A 14,139-nucleotide genomic window follows, 5' to 3' on the forward strand; every position below is an offset into this window, starting at 1 on the left:
AAATAAAATAAAATAAAACAGTACAGTTCTTAAGCAACAAAACAAAATCTTTAATACTTCACTAATAGGATTAATAGGATGGATCAAAGAGTGCAAAACAAAAATTATACTTTGCTTTTGGAACTAAAGCAAATATATATAAATATATATATATTCTACATAAAAAGTAAGTTCTGTAGCTTTGCTAAATGTTTAAAAGCTATACAGTTCTTACACAAGCTTTTCCAGATTATTAAGCATGAAAAAAGGCTTCTTTTGCAGAAAACTGACCAAAACCAAGTCTCTAAGTCTCAACCAATCGAAGATTTCTAATCTATCCCACAATCTTTGGATTTGTAAGTTTATACAAAATACAAAGCTTTGCACATGTCACCTCAATCCATCTGCTAAATTTACTTAATTTCAATGATTAAAAAACGAGAAATTATGACCATTGGGAGAGGGAACCTTCCAAATAACCTACTTTAACTATTTACTTTGTACAATCGGTCTTTGATCAAGAATCTTGATATTCTGTATTTCTTGATGTCTCTTTTAAATTCATAAAGCAAACCAATTCAGGTGTCAAAGCTAGCTGATTTCCAGATTTCACCTTTTGCCAGTGTAAAGCCTTGCTTTACTGCATGAAGACACTGAAGGAAGTATCCATGCTTTTATGTCAACACTTTGAGATTACTAATTTTCAGTATGTCAACTTAAATCAGTCATTACATCATTACTTGCAAAAGGTACAATATTCTATCATTTGAATATTAACAGGAACTACAAGCAGAGGCTTATCACTCAACTGTTGACCTTACGAAACTGACTTCCTGTTTGGTATTTTTTGGTTCTTTTCACAGGTTTGACTTTCAGAACGTACATCTGTTTATAAGTGCTACAAATGATGGAATAGTTCACCAATCTATCAGAACAATAGACATTAGGGCACGTTTAAAAACCCACCATGTTTATTTGGCTTTCAACTGAAGTAGAGATTCACATTTCCTAGCTTTATATTTCATTTCACTTTAGAGTTTTTTTAAAAAACATTACAATGCTTTTTTCTATTGTATTTTTGATTTATTGTTTCTATGAGATTGTCTTTGTCATTTTTAGTTTACGTTTACTTCTCTTTTTGGCCATTACTTTGGCATATTTTGCTTTATACACAACATAAATATAATTTTCTGACATTGACATACAGTGGACTTTGGGGGTTTATAGGTTCTCAGTCACCAATCAGCAATATGTACTATTCAGGACTACAGTTTAAATAGAAATAGTTGTGTTTCAAGTATTTTAATAGTATTTACGAAGAGACTTGGTGGAAATGAGAGTGCTAACTGGACCCAACGTGCTCAGAGAGGATTGAACAAACAAAATCAGAAACAAGTAGAACATTTATATCATGTCTGGATGAGACTTTGTCATTGTGAAAACACACTCTGAGTAATCCACCAAGTCTCTTCCTGCCTGGTCAGTGTCATGCCCAGTTTGTGACTGAGATTTACACTCTGTGCCAGACAGACAGAAAACTAAGGAGCCTATATCATAGGACCAGTATCATCAACACTTTGTGGTCACATATAGGCAAGCATAAAGAAATTCATTTTCTCAAGTATAAAGAAAATGGCTTTCTTCATCTTTCATAACTTAGTGAAATCATTCATTTTTACTATGAAAGTAGCATGTTTCACTAGATTTCTCTACAGCTAATAAATTATCAGCTGCGCTAAAATGACAGGAATTCACTTTACTCGTAATGGCATGTTTACAGAGAAGGCTGCGATACACACCTCACAGAAATAAGACACACTAATTGCACCTTTCAGGGACAAGCTTTTAAACAACGGTGACATGAAGGGATGAAATTATCTTGTGTGACTAACAACAGAGAGAAGAACATTCAGATACCTGGTTTACTGTTTTGTACAACAGCAGCAGTCACACACACACACGCACACACACATGAAGTGAGAGCTGGTTGCTATGAGAGCAGATATGAAAAATGGACACTTCCATGGTCTCTCTTTTGTCTGGAACTTTTTCGTGGCAGATTGAGGCTGCAAAATATATCATAATTTATCAATATCGCAATATACATATCATGAAGATCTTAATGGGTTGTATTAATATGAGCTAATTATTTAAGCATCTTGGATTCTCTACTAGCATGCATCTGATGCCACTTGTTGCATAATGCTGCAGAAGGCTGTTTTAAAAATTAAGGAAACTAATTTCACTGCCAAACCAGCAGATGTCAACAAACTACAACTAGGCATTTTATGTAGCAAAATAGCACATAACCTTTCAACATGGTTGCTAAGTTTTGCTAGTGCAGCTCTTCAGATGATTATTCAAAACATAGTTAGTGTGAAGGTTTCTGGTAGAAAAAGTGAGCTGTGTTCACTCTTGCAGCCCCGGCAGCAGAAGCCCCATTAAGAAGCAGAAAAATGTGGCTCATTTTGCTCGTCTTGATGTCGTTCAGTTGATGAAATTTAAACCATCTGATCTTGAACTGAACATCAAACAAACTCTTTTGGACACAACAATGAGATATTAACGGTTTTGGTTTGTTCTTTTACTAAACTGGAAGAAGAAAAAAATGTACATTAAAAGCTAAAATATAAAATAAATTCTGATTAGTGTAAAATTGATGTTTTATTGCAAACAACATGCCAGGCGTGTCCAAAGTTTTTGTCACTTGGGTCAAAATTGTTGAATCAAAAGTCCTAGCAAGCCAAAACAAAATTAAGTAGTTCTTCATTGTAGAGTCAAAAATTTAAAAAGGATTTTGTACATTTGGTGCATTACAAAAAAGGCATCTAGTTTTAAAAATGTTTTGCATCAATAGAGTAACTTTACTCTCATTGTAAAAGTAGGATTTAGTTAACATTCTTTTAAAAATGGTTGTATACGTTTAATAAATTACATAAAACCTGATTAAGGTACAGCAAAGTTGGCTTTTCCGTAAAAGTCTTGAACATGGCTCTACTTATTATAACCTATTATAAAAAGACGAATATTTTGTACCATACTTAACTTTTTCAGTTAAAAGAAAATGACTTCAATCTTATTAAAAGCCTCCATCTGTATGAAGAACCTGTGCTGAACGGATCAAATTTGTATCATTCTTGAATCGCAACTGGAGGGACAACACCCAATCAGTCCTGAGGGCAGAAACGGCCCTCAGCCCGCACTGTGGAGACACCTCCATTAATGCCATTAAAAATGATGTGAACCTTTTCATCTTCTGTTTTTACTTGTTTGTCTTTAATGTTTTGATTAAATAACAATTCTGCTACATTGAAGAATTTTCAGCCATTATAAAAAAGCTTGCTCAAGGTCATGCCACAGCATCGTGATACTGAGGTCCAGACATTGACTAGGCCACTCGACAACCTTGAGTTGATAGATAGATATTCTCCTTCAGAATGTTCTTGCACAAAGCAGAATTTATGATTCTGTAACTACAGCAAGTTGTCAAAAAAAAAAGACAAAAAAACAGAAGATGAAGAAGAAAGGCGACAAATACTTTTCACTGCACTATCCCTGGTATTTACAATATATATTGATGTCAGAAAAGTAAGCAGTAAGCTTGTCCTTCCTGTGAAACGTTCTTTGAGACTGTGATGAGAGCTTGTTTGGGTTCCTGGAATGTTTTATCTAATTTGCCCCCAAACGGTGAGGTTACTGCATATAGTCTGGGAACAAGTTTGAGTACAAGTGTGTGTGCATAGAGAGACAAAAAAAAATACAGATTACTGCATTTCTGAGAGATATCGACTCCCAGCCTGCTGACAGCAGCAACAACTGTGTGGGAGACGAGCTCTCTGCAAGCTATCTGTAACAGATAGTGTTGAGAATTGACCTTGGGATCCTCATTTGAACTCACAGGAGAGATTCCCACACACATAGGAAAAAACAAAACACAACCTTTTCTAAAATGAGATGCTGCAAAAGAGCAGGCTACAAAACGATGTGGAGAGTGTAGCTACATAAAAATTACTCTGCATTTTTCTACTAGAAAAGATAATTGGAAGGGACTCAACATATAGAAATTACACTACACTATTATTTGTTTTTTTTGCCTCAAAGGGACTGCTGCTTAACCTGATTAGCTTTGATATCCCCCAATTTTCATTGCTCAATGATTTCAAAGTTTAATCTTGGTATACTTACAGTTTGTTTCCTTTGAGGGCGGCGTGGTGAAGCAGGTTGAAGCCTCTGTGGTTCTGCTGGGTGAAGTCAATGTTGGGCACTACGACCAGGATCTCAATGATGCTGCGGAAATCCTTAGCAATGGCATCATGGAGCGGCGTGTCCCCGTATGAATCCTAACAGAGTGAGTTGACAAAAAAGCACAGTAAGTAAAGATGTTGCAAAAGAAAACTGAACCTGGATGCTTTTCGACGATAATTAAAAGCAAAGGTTTGTTTTAGTCTGAAGACCTCTGAATACCTTCCATGAAATATTCTTCTAAGTCAGTGCAAAAGCAGACAGAGAAATAGACCATATGCACATTTGTCACAGATAAAACACAAACACACTCCAGGCTGACATGTTTTTAGCTGAGTAGCCACATCATTCAAGCAGAATAAACTGAGTTAGTTAGTCAAATCAGGGCCAGGCTGCAGGCATGTTAGACCATCTGAAAAAAATCTATTCAAACGAATACATTATCTTAATGAGACAGTAACACCGAGTCAGGAAAACTATAAATAAATATACATACAGAGTTCCAACAATGTTTTTCATTTCTATGCAATTCGAAAGGAAGGAGAGAAAGACTAAAAAAGGATAAACAACGGAAGACAGATTAATTCATCCATGGTCGGTCAGAAAATATGCAATCTATATCCAAAAATTGTCCAGACAGTGTAGGACCCCTGTATCCATGACGACGATGTCTAATGGTACAACACTTTGAATTTATTCCCAAGATATTTCAACAATCCCGTCACTATTGTAACAAGTCAAAGTTGAAACAACAACGAAAAGTAGCAAAAAAAAATCAATTAGAGTTGGGCATGTCACAATAACATTTTTTGCTGGACAATAAATTGTCCCAATAATGATTGTGACAAATGATAATGTTGTTGGTTTGAGACCATTTTCAAGCAATATAATGATAATGGACTTTGATTTTGTAAAGAACTCGGCACTGGAACTTGAAGACATTTCAAATAAACAAAATAAAACCAAAGAAACCAAACCCAATAAGTAAGATGTAAATAAAAACCACAAATAACCAAAACCATAAATAAAATGGATTATGATGAAATAAAATATTAATCCTCAGAATAGAAATTATTGCGCTCATTTTAATGTATTAGTGATAAAGTGATTAACTGTGACAAGCTTAATTAGGGTGTTTTTGTTGTTGTTGTTGTTTTCAGGACATGCATGTACAACATATTGTGGTTAATGCTGGAGAGGTAAGCACTCTGCAGCCGCTCACCTGGAGATTGACGTCAGCCGCATGTTCAGTCAGCACTCGCACCACGTCAGTGAAGCCCTTGTTGACAGCGATGTGGAGCGCTGTGCACATGGAGTTGTTCAGCACGTTGACATTCGCCCCTTTGCTCAGCAGCAGCCGCGCAATCTCCGCCTGGTTACTGAGTCAAAACAAACCAGTGCAGGTAAATTATACATTCTTTTGGTTGGCAAGTCTTCATTTTGATCAAATACTGAATAAATTGTGAACTAAATTAGCAATCAATTAATTGTTAACTGGAGTAGATGGATTCAAAAACTGAAAGAACAACATAATTGAGCCAAAACTGTACAAGAAATAGAAAGATTTTGCATTAAAGATGAACAGAAACCTTTGTCTGTAAATATGTTTTACCCAGAACTCCTCAAGCCTCACAGTTTCAGAACCACCTGGTTCAAATTCTGTTATAAAAAACTAATATTAAGGACCTTTTGCGATCCAATTATTGATTAATCCAAAGAATAGTCAACAGATTTATCCTACACAATACTGCTTGTCATGTGTTAATGGTAGAAGCATTTATTTGGCTGCTCTTGCTTCCTTTGCTACAGATGATCAAATGTGCACTAGAGGAATTTTATGTTGTTGCATTTTAGGCAATAAAATGTTTTCTTGTTTAAAAAAAGTTTGCCAACTTCTTTTATTACTTGATTAATTGATTAATTGTCAGAACAGTCGACGGAATAGTCGGTGACTAGAGTGATTGTTAGCTGCAGCCCTAATCAAAACATTTCATCAAATGAATGCAGCACAAGAACATGAATGCGCCCTCACCCGAAGGCAGTGTAGTGTAAAGCTGTGTCTCCATCTTCATCTTTGACCTCGACGGAGCTGTTGGCTTGCAGCAGGGTCTTCACCACCTCTGTGTGGCCTTGGTGGGCGGCGACCTGCAGAGCCGTCTTGCCTTGGTTCTTGATATCCACCTGGCAGGAGCACAGACACAGTTGGAGATTCATCCGAAGCAGAGAAGCAGCGCACACCAACAGAGCTGATCAAACACTGGCAGGAAATAATCTGCGTACGGACAACGGTGCTCGTCATACACGTGATGGGAGATAATCCCACCAGGGATATATATAAGAGACGTAATCCCACCAGAGATATATATATATAAATAAAGAGACGTCTGTCAGGACGCAGCATGTTTAACGTCTTTCTCCTCAAACAAGAGTTCAGATTGTTCCTTTTTTTGTAGCCTCAGTTTACAAGTACTGCACATGGGTTGTGTGGAAAAGGCCTGTTGTTTCCACAAATCACTGGGAAACAACTCGCTCTGTCCGACTGAAGGTCGCAGAGATCCATTTATGAGGTTTGTTTAATCCTTAGAAAGAGTTTCTCCTGCACATAAAACACGGCAGTGATGTAATCATTTCTTTGTGAAACAAGTGTAAAGGCACAAAAAAACCCCCCAAAAAACAGCATTATCACATTTGTGCACCTTTCTAATGCAACTCATTAGAAAGGCGCACATATACACCAGAAGACATGGTTTTAAAACTGGGGTCTTCCAATCCAGTCATCAAGGGCCAATGTCCTGTGAATTTTAGATGGGTCTCTGAGAAAGAGACACATCTTAATGCTGCAGGACATCGGCCCTGGAGGCTTGGAGTAGAAGATCCATAACGTAAAACATTTTTTAAAACGTAATGATTAGAGTTTTCCTAAATTTGTATGAACGTTTGAATGAATTACACTTCCCTTTCATGTTTTATTTAGATGTTTGGATTGAGATTTTACAGTTGCTAAAAATAGACACATAAATGCCAAAAATGGGGAAAAGTTTACAAGTGAACTTGTTAAGACAATGACATAAATGGAATAAACCAAATAAAAAATAACAAACATATGAGACTTTTGATTTAGAAGGCAGTGTTGCGGTCACAATGGGAGTAGATCCAGAGTTGTCTTGTGGACATAGGACCATCCCGAAGGTCAATCGTTGCTAATGCACTCCACTAATAAGGTCAATATAGCAACAAAGTATTGAAGCATAAGTATTAACAGCTATTAACGGTTGTATGTATGACTTATTTCAGTTGTTTTTAGATTGTTTGATTAATTTACAACAAAAAACTCCAAAAGATCATTTCTACTTTGTCATTATTGTGTGCAGAAGTTTTCTGCATTTCTTTTTTCTTTAGAAAACACATGTAACAAAAAGAGGAAAATGAGAAAAATAATCAGAATGCAAAAAAAATAAATAAATAAAAGAATCTGTCTGCACATCAAAAAAAGAATTTGTCTGCACATCAATGTGCAGTTTTGTCTCTTGAAGCAATGAGACACACCCCGGACTGCAGCAAAGCGAAGGCATGTCGCACTAACCTTGTCGGGATACTTCTGCACCAACTCCCGCACTTTGCTGGCACTCCCGTGGGCTGCCTCGATGACGAGCCGGCCGGGGTTGTCCTGCTCCGTGGACTGAGACAGCAGCTTCTCCAGCACGGAGATGACAGTACCTGGAAAGATACAAAGAGGAGCAGGGAAAGGTGGAGGAAAGGGAAGACACAAGAAAGAGGGAAAATGTTACTTTCTTTAATCCAAAAGTTAACTGCAAAGGATGTTCGGAGGAGGAAGGCAAAAATCTGAATGCTGCAACTGTTAATGAATTTGTCAGAACCGAGCAAAACCAAAGGAATGAGTCAAAATGTCCCTTCCATGCAGAGTGAGTCTGACCACACACACACACACACACACACACACACACAAGTCGGCATATTAGCACCTTTCCATCCACTGAGGTGAACATAAACACAGAGTATGCCATCATTAAGAGGCTGCTGAGAACTTCAGACATGATGACAAATGTCTGCTGAGCTGCCAAAGCGTCTTGCTGTCAGCACACTGGACCATAACATGCTACGGGTGAAGAGCGCTTAAACAAACGGACACCTTGTGCTCATATTAATGGAAAAAAAGGAAAAGAAAAGGCCCTTATTGGCAGCCTGTGTGAGGAAGCATGCAAAAGCAGAGATGAAGGCAGGAGGAAGGCTGGAGAGGGTTGAAAGAGCGTAGCGTTTGAGTCGGGCCCCCTCGATTCCCGCAGAGGCCTTACTTCCAGATTCATTGGGGTTCTCGGCCGTCATGAGGTTGGCATCAACCTCTGCAGGCTGGGCTGTAAGGCACGCCGGGTTGAACGTCCACGTCTGACCTCCAAACGCCACCCGCAGGTCACCGTCAGCGTAAACTTTCAGCACCTTTCCCACCTGGCCAAGCACCTACAAACAAAAGGCACCAAGTTAACAAACACCCTGCAGAACGTAGTCTGGTTACAATTCGTTTTGTAATTTAGAGATTTTCCATTTCTAATTGGGATACAGCTCAGATGTATTACAGATTTATTTTGGTGCATGAAGTAAGTACATTTATTAGAAATGTACGACGAAACCAGATGGACCGACTTATCTTCATCTGCCTCTTTTCTCCAATCAGCGAACACACAGAACATATGAGCTGCTGCGTTACAACAACAACAATCTTTCATGTGGACAGAAAACCTAAAAGCTAGCTCCTCAGAAAGGTTTTGCACAGCAGAGCAAGAGCAATGTGAGAAGCTATTTAAAAGGTGTTGCATTTTTATGACATGTCAAGACATATCAGTGTTTTATTCAGGCATGGTGAGAGAAAGAGACTTTCCATAGATAACAGTAACAGCACAGTAAATCTGTTTTATCCATCTCTCTGAGAACATACTAGATTTTGAAATGCTGACAGCCTTTTCGAAGTCGCGGATCACAGAAAGTATTTTTAATGTCCAGAAAAAAAAACATACATATTAAGGTGGTTTGGTGATGCGCAAACCTCATTTATCTCTAAGGTAACCGCTTAATATGCTAACGTATTGTAAAATAGAATGGTCTTGCTTTACAGGCTCTCCCTGATGCTAACATAAATAAGCACAACAGAAAGGCTAGATATAAATATATAACACTTTTTATAGTTACTGTTGCTAAAAAATTTTTGTCTAAATAATCAATCTGTTGAAGTTTTCTTCTAGTAGGTCAAAGAAATCAGCCACAAATTTATGATCGGGGCATTTTACTGTATGAGTGAGGCAAGTCAGACATGGGGTGATAATCAAGCTAGTTATAAAAAGGCAAGCAATACTTTCACAAATAAAAACAGTGATCATATTTAGCCCAAAGGAAACTTTTTTTCTTTTTCATCAGAATATGGACCTTTCACCAAATAATTTAATTCAATTAAGCATCTTTCTCCTTTTTAAAGGGAGATTGCATTAATAAAAGGGACTCAAAGTCTCAAGACAATCTGTGTAAACTTTAGTACTTTGTTTTACTACATCAAAAATCAAAGCATATAAAACTAGAGTTAGACAGAAAGTAAAACTTAGCATACAGGAGTCATGCTGTCTGTCCACTCTCCATGGCCAGCCTGAAGTCTCTTCACATTTTCCAGCTCATCCAGTACTTTAACCAGTTCGCCAACTCCAAAGGTGTTCACCTGTCGGAAGAAAAGGGGGAAAACACATGACTGAATCTGTGAAGCTAAATTTAAATCCCACTGAAGATGTGATCAGAGAGGTTTTCTGTGATTCGGTACTTTGGTGAGAGCTCCCGGGTGGAAAGTCCAGCGGATGTTGTTGCTATACTGGACTCGGACGTCTCCTCTGTCAGTTATTCTATGAACCGTCCCGATCCGACAAATGTACTGCAAACATAAATAGGTTGTGTCACTCAAGGTCCCCCCACAACTCCCTCTACTGCTGCTCTGACCTCAACGTTGCCTTTGGCAGCTGTGACTGAAAACGTGAATCCTCCGTTTGCCTTCATTTTATTAGCGCATCCACCTGAACCACTTATATAACATGAAGTCTCTGTGAGCCAAGCGGGCTCACATGCTGGACTTGTGACTGCATTCTCACTGCATATGTGCACAGGACAAACCAACTGGAAACCAAAAAGAAGTGCATTTTGTACTTTACATTCCACGGAAACCAAGTGAAGAGTTGAGTAAAGCTGCCAGTTCTCGTGAGTTGGAGGTGAACTTCTCACCGGAAGGGATGCTTCTCGTACCTCTGCCATTTTGGGATTCCACCCTCCGTGTCCTTCCTGCATCTGTCGCAAGATGTCCACCTCCAATAGACATTTGACTTTGTCTCCCTGCTGAAACGAGTGGCCATCAGCGCTCTCCTGGCGCTGGAGCTCTGCATGCTCACCTGGATGGGGAGGAATCAGCAAAAAGACACCATCAGTACTCAGGGACAGATTCAGAGGGGTAACCATTTAAATATTGTACTTGGTGTTTCTATGCTGTCAGGTCTTGAAATCAAAGTCAAAATTTTTGTTTGGGCAGACAATTTGGCCTTGTAAAGCCAATTCTGAAAACGTAAAAGTTTCCAACCTAATGACATAAACTAAAACATTTTGTTGTGGAAATTTACTGCAAATAGCCTCAAAAAAGTTTGCATTTGTTGTTCTATTTATATTTAAAAACATTACTTTGTCTTTATTTAATTTTTGTCAAAGCTATTAAGAGTGGAAAGTCCAAAGAGCAACGGGTTACAGACTCCTGCACTAGCCCGGAGTTGTGAAGCAGAAGGAAAGAAATATATGTTTTCATTTTATTTTTGTATAGAAATCATAGACACATGTACCTATACAGAGATACATTTCAGAGGCTTCCAATTAGTGACTTGTGTGTAATGTCATCCAAGGATAAACGCAGCTGCTGTTTGAAGACTGACGAGTTTCTACAGATTAAAATGAAAAGTATCAGCAGGCAGAAAGAGGGTTGTGGAGAAGCTTAAAACAGAGAATAGTCAATTACTAATTACTAAAATGAATGTTAGTTTATTTTAGTAAAAGCATTTGTTAAAAGCTTTTAGTAGTGAAAACCTAGTCCTAACCTGGACCCAGAATTTGCTGACAAGACCTGAACATCAGTAAATAAAGATACAAGTAAATTTTCAAATTATAATTGTAAATTGAAAATCATATTTTTTTTTCCTACAACTACTTTGTGTTGGTCCATTACATAAAATCCCAAAAGAATGACAAAGTGTGGTAGAAACAATATATCTTACTGACCAAGCTTGGGCAGGTGATCTTTGTAGTAGAAGCCTCCCTGGCCATCCGACACGTACTTCAGGTCCACTTTGCCTTTGTGGCCCATTCGGTAGACATTGGTGGTGCCATTGGACCAGGTGACACTGGCCACGCTGCGGCCAGACTCCGTATCCCAGCCACGAATGTCCACCACTTTCCCAACCTTACCCTCCCCGCCTAAACATAGAAATACAAACACACACACACACACACACCCAAAAGAGATATGCAAAAAGCGGATCTGCATAAGTTTGTGGGAAGAAAGGCTCAGTGAAAATTAAAATCTGACTAGCAAATAGTAGTTATGAAAAAAAACAACAACAAAAAAACAGGGTGGAACAGAAACATGCAACACGTGGATTAAACACTTAATTGACAAAACACACATGTCCATTATTTCTTTAAATTATTCTTTCAACACATACATTTCAGAGCCCTATTATAAGAACACATATTTTATGATGTCTTTAAACCATTTAAGTCACTTGATTGCTTTACTTCTAATCAACTCCAAATAAATCAGTGACCTACATAATGACTTGTTTGAAAAACAGGGGAATCTAGAATGCTCAGAAAGGCCCACATGCACTGGCTGAAGACACCATTTAAGGCTGATGAGTGACTTAACCAAACCCCAGGGCACAAACCAAAAGGACATTTTGACTCATTCAGATTCAGACAAACAAACAAAAAGTTATGACCACTCTGTCTTTCTTTGAAGGGAACATCACCAAGAGATCATTTTCATTTCAGTTTCTAATCATTTCTAAGCACAACTGAGAGCAAAGCTGTGCTTATCTGGAAGAGGAAGCATTTCAGACAGAAACATGACAAAGTCACATTGTGCAAAAATATGTAAGGGCAGGTATTCACAGATGACAACCAATACACAAATAACTGAACCACAGAGTTCAAATAATGGGACATCCTTCCCCCCCTCTCTCCCAAATAGGAAAAAAAAAAATGCAAAGAACACGTTATAAAACAAGCATTCGATAAAGACACTGACACAAACAGGCTGGCGCATCTGTGGGACAGACTCAGATGACTCACTGGCAGTGTAAGTGCACACAGACACACACAGATGCAACATTTTTCGGGTTATTGAGGCGTGTGGTTAGAACGGTATTCACATGGTGAGGCATTTTGAACACATACAGTCCTATGCTTAAAGAAACAGCACAAAAAAAAAAAAAGAGAAATTTCAAAATGAATAAAACAAGGTCGGTAGCAAGAACAACTCCTACCCTCACCCCTCCTACTTCAAACACACAAACACACACCACCCACCGTCTTGGTTCCCCCAGTCCCAGTCTGGTCCACGGACGACTTTAACACCCTGGAAGATTCCTTTGAGGATGATGCGTGGGAGGTTCTGCCTCGGTGTCAGGTTCACTCTGTGACGGAAAGAAGGAAGATGTGTGTCAACTCACACCTGAGCACACAATTTGAACTAGTGGTTTTTCTAACAAGTGTCATTTTAGAGCACACTAAGTACACCAAGTAAGACCACAGTAGTGGACAGCTGAACGACCGTACTTAGCTTCTTGTGTAACATCGTAAAAAAGGAAAATTCTCATTGATAATGCATCATTTTTTGAAGGAGGCAGTTACATTATGCAGCCAATTTTTACACAGGAGTTGGAATTCTGCAGAAGTCTAGAAATGTGCTAAATTACAAAACCTTACTCTTCACTTATTACTTTCCTATTGTGTGGAATGGTGAATAATAAAACAACAATTAGTAGTTCACAACAACGACTTATGTATAAATGCATGCCTCAACAAGGTGCACCAAGGTTTTATAATGCGGAAAAAAGTCCAAAATTCACACACACACACACAGAAACAATACTGCACTTTAACTTTATTCCACCTTGATTATTAGATTGTCAAGTCATAGCACCACAAAAACATCGGTGCTATGAGGCATAAGCGCATCCATTTGATTATGCTGGCAGAACGTCAGAAATATTAAATCCAAGGATTTAGTCTACTGATCCTTCATGATAGAGTGCTAGTTCTGCTTTAAGAAACAAACAAATAACAAAAAAATCTTTCCACATGTCTTTTCGGGCTGAGGAATATCTGTTCTTGCAAGTATTGACAAATAAGTCAAATATAAGATCAAATATCAATTTATAAAACATCATCCAGAGACCTAAGTAGTTAGATATTTTTTTTATTTTTTTAAAAACAAAAATCTGAATAGTTTTGGCCTGTTAATTAAATTAATCAAAACTAAGAACTCGAATCATGTTCAATCTACAAACAGTTTGTACTCGGATACACTTCTGTGAGCTTAAATAAATGCAAAGAAGGCTTAGAGAGAAAAGCTTTAATTCAAAACTGAAGACAATTACGCAATTTCTTCATGTTCTTTTGGATTCTAAACTCCTACGTCTGCCCTGGAGCAAACAAAAACAGATTGGTCAAACCTAGAATTGACCTCAGAAAACAAGACAATGTCATTCTATAGAGAAAACTGAGGCATACCTTATTGTGAAGATTTGATCAGGCCTGGTTGCAAAGGAGCTGCCTATTCCCATATTTCAACAGGATCCAGCATCAGCTTCCATTGCAACCAAACAGCTC

At 38.1% G+C, this 14,139-nt stretch overlaps 1 protein-coding gene and 1 long non-coding RNA gene across 5 annotated transcripts in view; one reads left to right on the plus strand and one right to left on the minus strand.

Annotated features, from left to right (window-relative positions):
- The first annotated feature begins 559 nt into the window (after positions 1-559).
- LOC122833231 lies at positions 560-6,045 on the plus strand. The gene is made up of 3 exons (XR_006370946.1): positions 560-685; positions 4,182-4,327; positions 5,382-6,045. It is a non-coding gene; the product is annotated as an uncharacterized LOC122833231 (long non-coding RNA).
- Positions 4,135-14,139, minus strand: part of mib2 (MIB E3 ubiquitin protein ligase 2) — a 31,621-nt gene continuing 21,616 nt past the window's right edge. For 3 of the 4 annotated variants that reach the window (XM_044120630.1, XM_044120640.1, XM_044120623.1), the window contains exons 4-13: positions 12,835-12,941; positions 11,527-11,721; positions 10,513-10,655; positions 10,040-10,147; positions 9,836-9,940; positions 8,535-8,697; positions 7,805-7,938; positions 6,254-6,402; positions 5,444-5,600; positions 4,135-4,319 (exon numbers count right to left, since the gene is read on the minus strand). In XM_044120630.1, the coding sequence (XP_043976565.1) occupies positions 4,161-4,319; positions 5,444-5,600; positions 6,254-6,402; positions 7,805-7,938; positions 8,535-8,697; positions 9,836-9,940; positions 10,040-10,147; positions 10,513-10,655; positions 11,527-11,721; positions 12,835-12,941 (1,420 nt within the window). In that variant the 3' untranslated portion in view covers positions 4,135-4,160. The remainder of the gene's footprint in view (positions 4,320-5,443; positions 5,601-6,253; positions 6,403-7,804; positions 7,939-8,534; positions 8,698-9,835; positions 9,941-10,039; positions 10,148-10,512; positions 10,656-11,526; positions 11,722-12,834; positions 12,942-14,139) is intronic. The other variant, XM_044120648.1, reaches the window with a different exon arrangement.

Source organism: Gambusia affinis, linkage group LG01 (genome assembly GCF_019740435.1).
Source record: "Gambusia affinis linkage group LG01, SWU_Gaff_1.0, whole genome shotgun sequence".
In the NCBI taxonomy this organism is placed as follows: Eukaryota; Metazoa; Chordata; class Actinopteri; order Cyprinodontiformes; family Poeciliidae; genus Gambusia; species Gambusia affinis.